At 50.3% G+C, this 14719-nt stretch overlaps 1 protein-coding gene across 1 annotated transcript in view; it reads left to right on the forward strand.

Annotated features, from left to right (window-relative positions):
* C20H19orf38 (chromosome 20 C19orf38 homolog) overlaps positions 1 to 14719 on the forward strand; it is a 36121-nt gene that overhangs the window by 13046 nt on the left and 8356 nt on the right. The window contains exons 2-6 of the mRNA XM_024237592.3: positions 2339 to 2437; positions 4137 to 4445; positions 9983 to 10069; positions 12022 to 12049; positions 13479 to 13522. Coding sequence (XP_024093360.2) covers positions 2395 to 2437; positions 4137 to 4445; positions 9983 to 10069; positions 12022 to 12049; positions 13479 to 13522 — 511 coding nt within the window. The 5' untranslated portion in view covers positions 2339 to 2394. The remainder of the gene's footprint in view (positions 1 to 2338; positions 2438 to 4136; positions 4446 to 9982; positions 10070 to 12021; positions 12050 to 13478; positions 13523 to 14719) is intronic.

Consider the following 14719-nt stretch of genomic DNA (forward strand, 5'->3'; position numbering starts at 1 on the left):
CTCTTGAGCCCAGCAGGGTGAAGCTGCAGTGAGTCATGATCATGCTGCTTCACTGTAGCCTGGGCAATAGAGCAAGACCCTGTCTCAAAAAAAAGTGTTTTTTTTTTTGAGACGGAGTCTCGCTCTGTCGCCCAGGCTGGAGTGCAGTGGCGTGATCTCGGCTCACTGCAAGCTCCGCTTCCCAGGTTCACACCATTCTCCTGCCTCAGCCTCCCGAGTAGCTGGGACTACTCGGCGCCCACCACCACATCTGGCTAATTTAAAAAAAATTTTTTTTAATAAAAAGAGTTTATATAAGCATCCATCTTAAGAAGCTATTAATACAAATTTCTGCTGGTGAAGTTTAAATTTAAAAACAAAACATGAGCTAGGAAAAGAAGAGCCAATTGAACATAAGGTGACCAGAAAAAAGAAAAGAATAAAGTCAAGTCAAAAGGCAATAAAATAGAAAATAAAACAACAAATCCAAACTGTGGCACTTTGAAAAGATCAATAACAATGATTAGCTCCTAGGAAGACCAGTAAGAGACAAGGAGACTTCACTAATTTTTGTGTAAGGAATGAAAGAAGGAACATCACTACAGACCCTACAGACATTAAAAGGATAGTAAGGGGATATGAACAACTTTACACCAATACATTTGACAACTTTGATGAAGTGAGCAAATTCCTTGAAGATACAAGCATGCCAGTTGCAATAAAGGAATATTACAGGGCACTGTGCGAAAATTTAGCTAGGGGATTGTTCTAAGTCCAGAGGGGCCTGGAAAGTTTTCCCAGAAGTGCTATTTAAACTGAGACCTGAAGCAGAAGCAGGATTTGACCAGGTTGACAGAATTGTGTTCCAGGCCAGGGAAATAGTGTGTGCAAAGGCCCTGAGGTTGGACTGAACTTTCTGTGTCCAAAGAAAAAAGTTCACTCTAATGACGCATTTTGGTGTTTGATGACCACACGCCACATCCTTCTTGGGTCCAAACCCCCAAGCAAACCTGATTGGCTTGAACAGAAATGTTTAAAAAGATAAATGCAAACCCAGTAGTAAGAGAAACTTGGAAGTTTCTGGGCTGTAAACAGGAGGCAGTTTATCCTGTGAACTGTATCACAAACTATATCCAGAATTGATCTGGAACTGGTATTCCCTTTCACATGGCTGATCAAACTTCTGAGTCTTTTTCCTCCCTGTAACTTTACGTTGTGAGCACGCACTACCCACTAGGCATTGCATTTCCTACTACAAGTTCTTTGAATCTAATGTCCACTACTCTTTTTTATTTGTTTATTTATTTATTTGAGATGGAGTTTCACTCTTGTTGCCCAGGCTGGAGTGCAATGGCGCGATCTCAGCTCACCACAACCTCCACCTCCCGGGTTCAAGCGATTCTCCTGCCTCAGCCTACCGAGTAGCTGGGATTACAGGCATGTGCCACCACGCCCGGCTAATTTTTTGTATATAGTAGAGACGGGGTTTCACCATATTGGCCTGGTCTTGAACTCCTGACCTCAGGTGATCTGCCCACCTTGGCTTCCCAAAGTGCTGGGATTACAGGTGTGAGCCACCGCGTCTGGCCTAATGTCTACTACTCTTAGCCCCATTCTGCAGAGCAGTATACTGAAGCCTCAAAGGAGATAAGCCATGCCTGAGGTCACAGAGGCCCAGCCCTAACCACCATGTCCTCCCACTCCTGCTGATATTTGTTTAAATGTTGGTGCTGGTTAGGCTATGGTTTGTGTCTTGGGTGTGGGTTTCCAAACATCCCACTGCTGTCACCCTGTCTCATTCCCAGGAGTTCCCTTAGAAGGAGAGACAAAAGGCTGGGCACGGTGGCTCATGCCTGAAATCCCAGCACTTTGGGAGGCTGGGGTGGGCAGATCACGAGGTCGAGAGATTGAGACCATCCTGTCCAACATAGTGAAACCCTGTCTCTACTAAAAATACAAAAATTAACTGTGCATGGTGGCTCCTGCCTGTAGTCCCAGCTACTCAGGAGGCTGAGGCAGGAGAGTCACTCAAACCTGGGAGGCGGAGGCTGCAGTGAGCCGAGATCGCTCCACTGCACTCCAGCCTGGGCAACAGAGCAAGACTCTGTCTCAAAAAATAAAAATAAATAAAGGAAAAAATTGTGAAAACCACCTAGCCATCTCATCCATTTTTTTCCCCTCTAATCTGCAGAACTGCGACCAGAGAGGTGCGCGGGTCTGATGTGTGTTTGGGGAAGGGGTGGGGAGAGGAGAGAGTCCCTTTCAGTGCCCAAGCCTGTGTGTGCAACTTCCTGCCAGTGAGGAAACTCTCAGCTTGAGAATCAGCCCTGGTTCTCCTTTCCCCGATCTGGCCTCACAGGAGGAGTTGGCGGGGAGCCTTGGGCCCCTCTGGCCTCAGCCGGATTTCCCAGCCAAATGCGGGGAGAGATGCCCTGGACCATCTTGCTTTTTGCAGCTGGTGAGTCTGAAGCCCCCCTCTCAGATCCCCCACGCCTTTCCCCCCATCATCTGTCCACCTTGCCGCTCCAGGGGCAGAAACCAGTGCAGGGGCTGCCGTTCTCAGGGCATCAAGGAGGCTGAGCCCTGGACAGATGGGTTTGCCCCTGAGCCTTGGAAACTCTCCAGCAGTGTTGCTTTTTTCTTGTTAGGCTCCTCATCACCCCCAAGTTTACGAATATCAGAAATATCACCCCTCTGGAGTCAGCTGTGCCCACACCCCATGACTCAGCCCCACTTCGTCTCTGAAGGCTCCTTGAGTGCTGGGGCAGCAGGAGGGTCTACCTAGGGGGATATCAGTGTGACAGGGGTGGGTGGGGGTTGGAGGCTGGACGAGGGAGGGTTTGTGTAGACCTCACCTGGCCAGACACTCTGCTCAGAAGCCTGTGGGCAGTCAGGAGAGAGATGGATCCCCAGGAGACTTCATCCTGCAGGAAGCCATGCTCCAAAATCCATATTCTTCACCCCAGCCTGGGAAAGGAGATAAAAGTCGTCTGCCCTTCCTTCTCCTGCCGTCCCTCTCGCCCACCCCCTCCCCTTCCTGCCACCCCCTCATTCACCCTCTCCCTCCTGCCATGATGGCCTCCTTTCTGCTCCTTTTTTAATTTTTATTTTTATTTTTAAATAGAGACAGGGTCTCACTGTGTTCTCCAGGCTAGTCTCAAATTCCTGGGCTCAAGCAGTCCTCCCACCTTGGCCTCCCAAAGTGCTGGGATTACAGGCGTGAACCACTGCATCAGGTGTTTGCTCCTCCTTAAACACCCCCATTCCCCTTCCATCCCCTGGACCTTTGTCCATGCTGTTCCCTCTGCTGGAACGCCCTTCCCCAGCTCTCCAAATGGGTCCTTCCTCATCACTCAGGACTCAGCTCGTGGGAGGCCAAGGTGGGAGGATCGCTTGAGGTGAGGATCTGGGCAACCTAGTTAGCCAGGTTCACCAGCCTGGCCAACATGGTGAAACCCCGTCTCTACTAAAAATATAAAAATTAGCCAGGCGTGGTGGCACGTAGTCCCAGGTACTCAGGAGACTGAGGCCACTGTACTCCAGCCTGGGCGACAAAGCAAGATTTTGCCTCTAAATAAATAAATAAAGTAATAATAAATAGATTAAAAAAATAAATAATAAGAGTATAGTTGTGTTGCTATGTAATAACCAATGCTATTATTGAAAACTGATGGCCAGGCATGGTAGCTCACGCCTATAATCCCAGCACTTTGGGAGGCCGAGGTGGGGGGAATCACATGAGGCCAGGCGTTCGAGACCAATCTGGCCAATATAGTGAAACCCCATCTCTACTAAAAATATAAAAATTGGCCAGGCATAGTGTCACATGCCTATAATCCTAGCTACTTGGGAGGCTGGAGAATCACTTGAACCCGGGAGGTGGAGGCTGCAGTGAGCCGAGATCACACCACTACATTCCATCCTGGGTGGCAGAGTGAGACTCTGACTCAAAAAAAAAAAAAAAAAAGGAAAAAGAAAAGTAATTCAACTACAGGGAGCCGTCACTATGTGCCAGGCAGTGTGGGATAGGGTCACTAGCCTCCTGACTCACAGAAAACACAAGGCTGAGGGAGGGTGATCTACTTGCCCGAGGCCACATAGCCAGGTCAGCCTCCACTCTCACCACGCACCCACTCACCTTACCCTCTGCATCGCAGGCTCCTTGGCGATCCCAGCACCATCCATCCGGCTGGTGCCCCCGTACCCAAGCAGCCAAGAGGACCCCATCCACATCGCATGCATGGCCCCTGGGAACTTCCCGGGGGCGAATTTCACACTGTATCGAGGGAGGCAGGTGGTCCAGCTCCTGCAGGCCCCCATGGACCAGCACGGGGTGACATTTAACCTGAGCGGCGGCAGCAGCGAGGCTCCAGGGGGACCCTTCTACTGCCAGTATGGAGTGTTAGGTGAGCTCAACCAGTCCCAGCTGTCAGACCTCAGCAAGCCCGTGAACGTCTCCTTCCCAGGTAAGGCCCTTCTATGGGATCTCACTGCCAGGGGCTTCATTTTCTCACATGGACTTCTTGTGTGTACTGTTGACTCAGAGGCCTTCCCAGAAAAAGCCAGGCTTACACCCTGCCAGGACTTACTCACCTTTCCTTTTTCCATCTTCTCAGCCAGCCCAAAAGGGGATTTGTCGGTTCACTGAGCTGAAGTCAGCTCACAGGGCCGACTTCAGGTATGGCTAGATCCAGGTGCTGAAAGCTGTCAGGAACCATCTGCCCCATCTCCGCTCCACATTCTTCTCTGTCTTATTGTCAGGCAGCCCATCTCCCTCTTGGTGCCAAAATTGGTGCTGTGATTTTTCCCATTTTGCAGATAAGGAAACTGAGGCACAGGAGGTACACCTTGTACACAGGTAACAGGTAGCCAGTCTGGGATGCCATTGCCTTCCAAAAACCATGAATTACACCTCCATGACATACATCACTTCCCCTCTTGGCCACATATTTTTTTTGTTTGTTTGTTTGTTTTGAGATAGTTATGCTCTTGTTGCCCAGGCTGGAGTGCAGTGGCGCGATCTCGGCTCACTGCAGCCTCCGCCTTCTGGTTCAAGCGATTCTTCTGCCTCAGCCTCCTGAGTATCTGGGATTACAGGTGTGTGCCACCATGCCCAGCTAATTTTTGTATTTTTAGTAAAGACAGGATTTCACCATGTTGGCCAGGCCAGTCTCGAACCCCTGACCTCATGATCTGCCCGCCTCAGCCTCCCAAAGTGCTGGAATTACAGGCGTGAGCCACTTCACCTGGCCTTTTTTTTTTTTTTTAAATGAGACAAGGTTGTGCAGACTAGAGGGCAATGGCACAATCATAGCTCACTTCATCCTCCAATTCCTGTCCTCAAGTGATCCTCCCACCTCAGCCTCCTAAGTAGCTGGGACTACAGGTGTGCACCACCATGCCCAGCTAATTTAAAAAAATTATTTTAGAGATGAGGGTCTGAAAATGTTGACCAGGGCTGGACATGGTAGCTCATGCTTGTAATTTCCAGTACTTTGGGAAGCTGAGGTAGGTGGATCACCTGAGGTCAGAGCTTAAGACCAGCCTGGCCAACATGGTGAAACCCTATGTCTATTAAAAATACAGAAATTAGCTGGGTGTGGTGGCATGCGTGTGTAATCCCAGCTACTCAGGAGGCTGAGGCAGGAGGATCATTTGAACCTGGGAGGCGGAGGTTACAGTGAGCCAAGACGATGCCATTGCACTCCAGCATGGGTGACAGAGCAAGATTCTGTCTCAAAAAAAAAAAAAGATGTTGACCAGGCTAGTCTTGAACTCTTAACCTTAAGTGATCTTCCCACCTCGGCCTCCAGAGTAGCTGGGATTACAGATGTGAGTCACCATGCCCAGCATGAGCCACATAAGGTTTCTGAGCACTTACTGTGCACCAAGAACTATCTTTGGGCTTGCCCAAAGACATTCCAGGCTGACATTCCAGGCGGATGAGGACAGATGATAAACATGAAATCCAATATATATTCAACCTGCCAGCAGGGCACCAGATGAAATCCACCTGGATGAGGATGTCATTATTTGAAGTAGAGTAGAGCGACTGGCCCCATGTTCTAATGGTCAGCCCTCTGGACTCTGAAGTAGAGTAGGGCAACAGGGTAGCCCTCTCTGAGGAGGTGGCATTTGAGCAAAGAACTGAATGATGAGGAGGAGCCAACCATGTGGATATCCAGGGCATGTGTTGCAGGCAGAGGATACAGGATGTGCAAAGGCCCCAAGGCTGAAGCTTCCCTGGTGTGTCTGAGGAGCCCAGTATGGCTGAAGGATGGTGAACAAGGAGGAAAATGGGGAGAGGCGGGGCAGGGAGTTCACCAGGAGGATCGTGGGGGGCCTTGTAGACCACAGCAAGGATTCGATCTTTTCACCCAAGTGAGACGGGAACCCTGGCAGGGCTGATGTCCTTTTCTGATCTCTGAATGAGGAGGCTGGACATGGGTTATGGGTCAAGAAGCAGGAGGGAGGAGCCTTTGGTAGCCTTCTGTGTTACCATCAGTCAGAACTTTCCTGGCCGGGTGCAGTGACCCACGCCTGTAAGCCCAGGACTTTGGGAGGCTGAGGCAGGAGGATTCCTTGAGCCAAGGAGTTCAAGATCAGCCTGGGCAACATAGTGAGACCCTGTCTCTACAAAAAAAAAAAAAAAATTAATTTAATTTTTTTTTTTTAGATGGGGTTCTTGCTTTGTTGACCAGGCTAGAGTGCAGTGGCGCAATCACAGCTCACTGCAGCCTCCACTTCCTGAGCTCAATCAATCCTCCCTTCTCAGTCTCCCTAGCAGCTGGGACTACAGCCGTGCACCACCACGCCTGGCTAATGTTTCTATTTTTTGCAAAGACAGGGACTCACTGTGTTGCCCAGGTTGGTCTCTAACTCCTGGGCTCAAGTGATCCCACCACTCGGCCTCCCAAAATACTGGAATTACATGAGCCACCGCGCACCTGGCTCCTGGCCAGTTTTTTTTTTTTTTTTTTTTGAGATGGAGTCTCACTCTGTCACCCAGGCTGGAGTGCAGTGGTGTGATCCCAGCTCACTGCAACCTCCACCTCTGAGGTTCAAGCAATTCTCCTGCCTCAGCCTCCTGAGTCTCACTGCAACCTCTACCTCCGAGGTTCAAGCAATTCTGCCTCAGCCTTCTGAGTAGCTGGGATTACAGGCGTGCACCACCATGCCCAGCTAATTTTTGTATTTTAGTAGAGATGGGGTTTCACAATGTTGGCCAGGCTGCTCTCAAACTCGTGACCTCAGGTGATCCGCCTGCCTCGGCCTCATAGAGTACTGGAATTACAGGCATGAGCCACCATGCCCAGCTCCCCCCAATTTTATTTATTTATTTTTTTTTGAGACAGAGTCTCGCTCTGTCGCCCAGGCTGGAGTACAGTGGCACGATCTCAGCTCAGTGCAACCTCCGCCTCCCGGGTTCAAGCGATTCTCCTGCCTTAGAGCCTCCCAAGTAGCTGGGACTACAAGCATGTGCCACCATACCCGGCTAATTTTTAGTATTTTTTTTTTTTTTTAGTAAGAAGGGGTTTCACAGTGTTAGCCAGGATGATCTCAATCTCCTGATCTTGTGATCCACCCACCTCGGCCTCCCAAAGTGCTGAGATTACATGCGTGAGCTACCGCGTCCGGCTAATTTTTTTTTTTTTTTAATTAACAGGGCGTGCTGGCATGTGTCAGTAGGCTGAGGCAGGTGGATCACTTAAGCTGGGGAGGTAGAGGATATAGTGAGCCATGATCGCACCACTGCATTCTAGCCTGGGTGACAGAGGGAGACTGTCTGTAAAAACATTTTTTTTTTTTAATTTTTGAGACAGAGTCTCACTCTGGGCCAGGCTGAAGCGCAGTGGCCCAGTCTTGGCTCACTGCAACCTCTGCCTCCCAGGCTCAAGCGATTCTCCTGCCTCAGCCTCCCGAGTAGCTGGGACTACAGGCGCCAACCACCACACCCTGCTAATTTTTGTATTTTTTAGTAGAGATGGGGTTTCACCATGTTGGCCAGGGTGGTCTTCAACTCCTGACCTCAAGTGATCCACCCACATCGGCCTCCCAAAGTGCTGGGATTACAGCCATGAGCCATCGCGCCTGGCCCAAAAATCTTTTAAAAGAACTTTTTCACTGCAAAAAAGAATCTTGTTGCTAGCAGAGGCCAACACGCAGCTATGACAGAGCAGTTCTCTGTCCTTCCCGGCCTCAGGCTCCTCTATCAAAGGCCCCCTTCTCTCACCTTGGCCTTGTGGTCTTGGAGTAGGGAGCTGACAACACCCCTTCTGCCCCAGGTGAATCAATGAACAAGGCTGACATTGTCATTGAGAATACCAAGCGTCTGTCTTCTTCCCCCTCCTGGCTTAGCTCCTCGCCTCCCTTGGGGTCAGGGCATCTCCTCTTTCTCCAGGAAGGGGAAGCCAAGTCCTGTGCTGAGAAGGTGACTCTGGAACTGCCACTCCCATGCCTGTGTGACTAGCTTCTGGATGGATCTCAGGGTCTACCGTTGGGCTGGGGGTGGATGTCATCTGGCCACTGGCACCCAGACTGCAAGTAATAAAAACCTGACTCACACTGGCTCTACCAACAAGAGGGGATTTGTTGGTTCACTGAGCTGAAGTCAGTTTACATGGCTGACTTCAGATATGGCTGGATCCAGGTGCTGAAAAACGACAGAAAGCATTTGCCTTCTCAGCTCCTCTTCTGTCTTATTCTCAGGTAGTTTCTCCCCCTCATGGAGGCAAGATTGTGCCCTGAAGCTTCAGATATATAGTCTCTCTCTTTTTTTTTTTTTTTTTTTTTTGAGACAGATTCTGGCTGTGTTACCCAGACTGGAAGGCAATGGCCCAATCTCGGCTCACTGCAACCTCGGCCTTTTGGGTTCAATCGATTCTCCTGCCTCAGCGTCCCAAGTAGCTGGGATTACAGGCACGTAACACCTGGCTAATTTTTGTATTTTTAGTAGAGACGAGGTTTCACTATGTTGGCCAGGTTGATCTTGAACTCCTGACCTCAGGTGATCCACCCGCCTCAGCCTCCCAAAGTGCTGGGATTACAGGCGTGAGCCACCATGCCCAGCCATCTCTTTTCTTGTTTGTTTCTTCAGATGTGGTCTCTCTATGTCGCCCAGGCTGGAGTGCAGTGGCATGATCTCAGCTCACTGCAACCTCCACTTCCCAGGTTCAAGCTATTCTTGTGCCTCAGCCTCCGAAGTAGCTGGAATTGCAGGTGTGCACCACACCTGGCTAATTATTTGTGGGGTTTTGTTGTTTTTTGTTTTGTTTGTTTGTTTTTGAGACAGAGTCTTGCTCTGTCACCCAGGCTGGAGTTCAGTGGCGCCATCTCAGCTCACTGCAACCTCCGCCTCCTGGGTTCAAGCGATTCTCCTGCCTCAGCCTCCTGAGTAAGTGGGACTACAGGCACGTGCCAGCACGCCCGGCTAATTTTTTGTATTTTTAGTAGAGACGGGGTTTCACAATTTTAGCCAGAATGGTCTCAATCTACTGACCTAGTGATCCGCCTGCCTTGGCCTCCCAAAGTGTGGGGATTACAGGTGTGAGCCACTGCGCCCTGCCAATTATTTATATTTTTAATATAGACAGAATTTCCCTGTGTTGGCTAGGCTGGTCTTGAGCTCCTGGCCTCAAGTAATCCACCTGCCTCAGCCTCCCAAAATGTTGGGATTACAGGCATGAATCACCACGCCTGGCCTAAGATATCTATCCTATGCGATGCTAGCCAGAGGAGTAAACCTCTTTTCCCAATGGTACTGCCAAAGTCCCAGAGTTAGCTCTCATTGGCTCCACTTGGGTTACATGCTCATCCTGAACCAATCACAATAGCCAGGAGAGGGGGATATGCTAATTGGCCAGACACAAAATTTACTAAGTCTCTTGGGTCCAGCTGCATTCATGTTCTTTGGTTGGGGGTTATGGGGTAAGGGCTGGCTACTCAAAGGTAACCTGGAGAGACGACACTGACCTGCCCACTCTCTTTTCTGATTTTCCTCCAGTGCCCACTTGGATCTTGGTGCTCTGCCTGAGCCTGGCTGGTGCCCTCTTCCTCCTTGCTGTGGCTGTTGCCCTGGTGGTCAGAAAAGGTAACAGCATGCAAAGAAAGCCTGGCACACAAGTTGCCAGTTGACAACTTCTGGAACGTGAAAATGTGCTTACATTCACAACTCACACCATTTTGTTTTCAGGTTCAGTAATTTGTTCATCACACCCTTTTTAAAATTATTTATTTATTTATTTATTATTTTTCTTTTCAGACAGAGGCTCGCTCTGTCGCCCAGGCTGGAGTGCAGTGGCATGATCTCGGCCCACTGCAACCTCCGCCTTCAAGGTTCAAGCGATTCTCCTGCCTCAGCCTCTCAAGTAGCTGGAATTACAGGCGTGCACCACCATGCCTGGCCAATGTTTGTATTTTTAGAAGAGATGGGGTTTCGCCATGTTGCCCAAGCTGGTCTGGAACTCCTGACCTCAGGTGATCTGCCCGCCTCGGCCTCCCAAAGTGCTGGGATTACAGGCATGAGCCACAGTCCCCGGCCTAAAAATTTTTCATTTGGAGACTCACTCTGTCACCCAGGCTGGAGTGCAATGGCAGGATCATAGCCCGCTGCATCCTTGACCTCCTGGGCTCAAGCAGTTCTCCTGCCTCAGCCTCCCAAGTAGCTGGGACCATGGGTGCGTGCCACCACACACAGCTAATTATTTATTTATTTTCTTAAGACAGGGTCTTGCTGTGTTGCCCAGGCTGGGTAACTCCTGGGCTCAAGCAATCCTCCCACCTCAGCCTCCCAAAAGTGCTGGGACCACAGGCACACACTACCACACCTGGCTAATTTTTTAAAAATATTTTTTGTTGCGATAGGGTCTTGCTGTATTGCCCAGGCTGGTCTTAAACTCCTGGGCTCAAGTGATCCTCCTGCCTCAGCCTCCCAAAATGCTGGGATTACAGGCTTGTGCCACCATGCCTAGCCAAATTGTGTGTGTGTGTGTGTGTGTATGTGTGTGTGTGTGTATATATATGTGTATATGTGTATATATGTGTGTATATATATATACATACACACACACACACTCATATATACATATATATATATATATATATATATATATATATATATATATTTTTTTTTTTTTTTTTAGATGGAATCTTGCCCTGTCACCCAGGCTGGAGTGCAGTGAGGCGATCTCAACTCACTTGCTCTGTTGCCAGGCTGGAGTGCAGTGGCACAATCTCGACTCAGTGCAACCTCCGCCTCCCAGGTTAAAGCGATTCTCCTGCCTCAGCCTCCTGAGTAGCTGGGACTACAGGTGCGTGTCACCACACCCAGCTAACTTTTGTATTTTTAGTGGAGACAGGGTTTCACCATGTTGTCCGCGATGGCCCAGCACTTTGGGAGGCTGAGGTGGGCAGATCACGAGGTCAGGAGTTTGAGACCAGCCTGGGCAATATGGTAAAACCCCATCTCTAACGAAAACACAAAAATTAGCTGGGCGTGGTGGTGTGCACCTGTAGTCCCAGCTACATGGGAGGCTGAGGCAGAAGAATCGCTTGAACCTGGGAGGCAGAGATTGCAGTGAGTCGAGATCATACCACTGCACTCCAGCCTGGGCGACAGAACGAGACTCTGTCTCAAAAAACAAAAAAAAAAAGAAAGAAAAAAAATCTGAGGCCTTCCAAGCTGGGTGGGGTGGCTCATGCCTGTAATCCCAGCATTTTGGAAGGCCGAAGCAGGTGGATCACTTGAGGTCAGGAGTTCGAGACCAGTCTGGCCAACATGACAAAACCTCTTCTCTACTAAAATACAAAAATAGCCGGGCCTGGTGATGCGCACTTGTAATCCCAGCTACTCGGGAGGCTGAGGCAGGAGAATTGCTTAAATCCAGGAGGCAGAGGTTGCAGTGAGCCAAGATTGAGCCACTGCACTCCAGCCGGGGTGAAAGAGTGAGACTCTGTCTCAAAAAAAAAAAAAAAAAAAAACCGAAATTGCCGGATACAATTAGGACCAAAATCTAACACATGCTCATTTCTTTTTTGTTCCAGTTAAACTCAAAAATTTACAGAAGAAAAGGTGAGATCATCCCTGGAGACCCACAGAGGGTGGTTTGGGGATAGAAGGACACTTCCCTGGCAGAGTGGGAACTCCATGCCCCCCACAAACAGCGCCTCCAGGTGGGCATGCTGTATAATAGGAACAGGAGCCATTTATTAAGTGCTTCCTGTGTGCTGGAGGACTGTGCTAGGACTCTCTGAAGCTGGAGCTCCTTATCCTTATGGCAGCCCTGGAAACAGGCACCATGAATAGCCCTATTTTACAGAAGAGAGGACTGAGGCTCAGCACTCGGTCACAGAGTGAGCAGTTTGCCCAGGGAGAGGCCCTTCCCCACACCCTTTTACCCCCAGCTGCCAGAAAACGGTCACAATCACTCTAGATACCCACAGTCAGTTTCTAAAGAATGCCCCTGGGGTTGTGCAGTGCCCAATTGCACTGTAGGCGATGGCCCAGGTTCCTGGGCGCCAGGATGTCCTAACTGGCCCTGGTGTCAGTTTCTCTTCTCTGAGAGTGGGGAGACATCCTGCTGCCTGGAGATGAAAACCTGCTCTGGGGATTGCATCCCAGCTTCACCTGGCTGTGGACCTCCTAACCAGGAGAATATATATATGTTTTTTTTTTTTTTTTTTTTTTGAGATGGAGTTTCGCTCTTGTTGCCCAGGCTGGAGTGCAATGGCACGATCTCCAGCTCACCGCAACCTCTGCCTCCTGGGTTCAAGCAGTTTCCTGCCTCAGCCTCCCGAGCAGCTGGGATTACAGGCATGTGCCACCACAGCTGGCTAATTTTGTATTTTTAGTAGAGACGGGGTTTCTCCATGTTGGTGAGGGTGGTCTTGAACTCCCAACCTCAGGTGATCCGCCTGCCTCCGCCTCCCAAAGTGCTGGGATTACAGGCATGAGCCACCGCGCCTGGCTTATATATATGTATTTTTTTTTAGACGGAATCTCACTCTGTCACCCAGGCTGGAGTGCAGTGGCGCAATCTCGGCTCACTGCAACCTCCGCCTCCTGGGTTCAAGCAATTCTCCTGCCTCAGACTCCTGAGTAGCTGGGACTACAGGCACACGCCACCACACCTGGCTAATTTTTGTATTTTTTAGTAGAGACGGGGTTTCACCGTGTTGTCCAGGCTGGTCTTGAACTCCTGACCTCAAGTGATCCACCTGCCTCAGCCTCCCAAAGTGCTGGGATTACAGGCGTGAGCCACCGCGCCTGCCCCAAGAGAATTTCCATGTTTTTTTTCCCCCAGCCGAGGGGCTGTCCCACAGTGTGACGGCTCCAGAAATCAGGATGTTACTGCTCTTCTGTGGGGAAGACCCATGGGTCAGTGGGTGCGGAGCAAAGGTTACGTTTTGGGTGTGGTTTGGGGCCAGGGCTTTCCCGATCAAGCCTCCTGACTCAAGGGGCAACCCTGGTCCCTGTCTCTTTCTCCTGAATTCCTTTGCAGAGATCGAGAATCCTGCTGGGCCCAGATTAACTTCAACAGTGCAGGTCTGTGCCTCCACACTCCTGACTCCGGTAGGGAAAGGATTACACCTCCAAATGCCATCAGGCCTCATCACACACCAATCAAATTTCTTCTGTGACTGCTTGTTCCCTTTAGGGTCAAAACACACCCTCGCCACCTCTTCCCTTGGGTTCTCACCTTCTGTCTCCTTTGACTTAACCTAAAGGTCACCTCCTCTGGGAAGTCTTCCCTGACTGCCTAGACAGGGTCTATGCCTGCTACTTATAGGACCCCAGGTCCGACCATTCTTCTTACCCCTCGGTAGAAATACAGTTAGGCGGCCAGGCGCGGTGGCTTACAACTGTAATCCCAGCACTTTAGGAAGCTGAGGCGGGCAGATCACAAGGTCAGGAATTCAAGATCAGCCTGGCCAAGGTAGTGAAACCCCATCCCTACTAAAAATACAAAAAAATTAGCAGGGTGTGGGGGCGGGCACCTGTAATCCCAGCTACTTGAGAGGCTGAGGCAAGGAGAATCATGTGAACCGGGAGGCGGAGGTTGCAGTGAGCTGAGATTGCGCCACTGCACTCTAGCCTGGGTGACGGAGCGAGACTCCATCTCAAAAAAAAAAAAAAAAAAAAAGGCCGGGCACGGTGGCTCACGCCTGTAATCCCAGCACTTTGGGAGGCCGAGGCGGGCGGATCACGAGGTCAGGAGATTGAGACCATCCTGGCTAAAACGGAGAAACCCCGTCTCTACTAAAAATACAAAAAATTAGGTGGGCGTGGTGGCGGGCACCTGTAGTCCCAGCTACTCGGGAGGCTGAGGCAGGAGAATGGCATGAACCCGGGAGGCGGAGCTTGCAGTGAGCCGAGATCGCACCACTGCACTCCAGCCTGGGCGACAGAACGAGACTCCGTCTCAAAAAAAAAAAAAAAAAAAAAAAAAGGGCCAGGCGCGGTGGCTCACGCCTGTAATCCCAGCACTTTGGGAGGCCGAGGCGGGTGGATCACGAGGTCAGGAGATCGAGACCATCCTGGCCAACATGGTGAAACCCTGTCTCTACTAAAAATACAAAAATTAGCTGGGCATGGTGGCGCGTGCCTGTAATCCCAGCTACTTGGGAAGCTGAGACAGGAGAATCGCTTGAACCCAGGAGGCGGAGGTTGCAGTGAGCCAAGATTGCGCCACTGCACTCCAGCCTGGTGACAGAGTGAGACTCCATCTCAAAAAAAGGAAGA

This window comes from Pongo abelii, chromosome 20, assembly GCF_028885655.2.
Source record: "Pongo abelii isolate AG06213 chromosome 20, NHGRI_mPonAbe1-v2.0_pri, whole genome shotgun sequence".
NCBI classification, from domain to species: Eukaryota; Metazoa; Chordata; class Mammalia; order Primates; family Hominidae; genus Pongo; species Pongo abelii.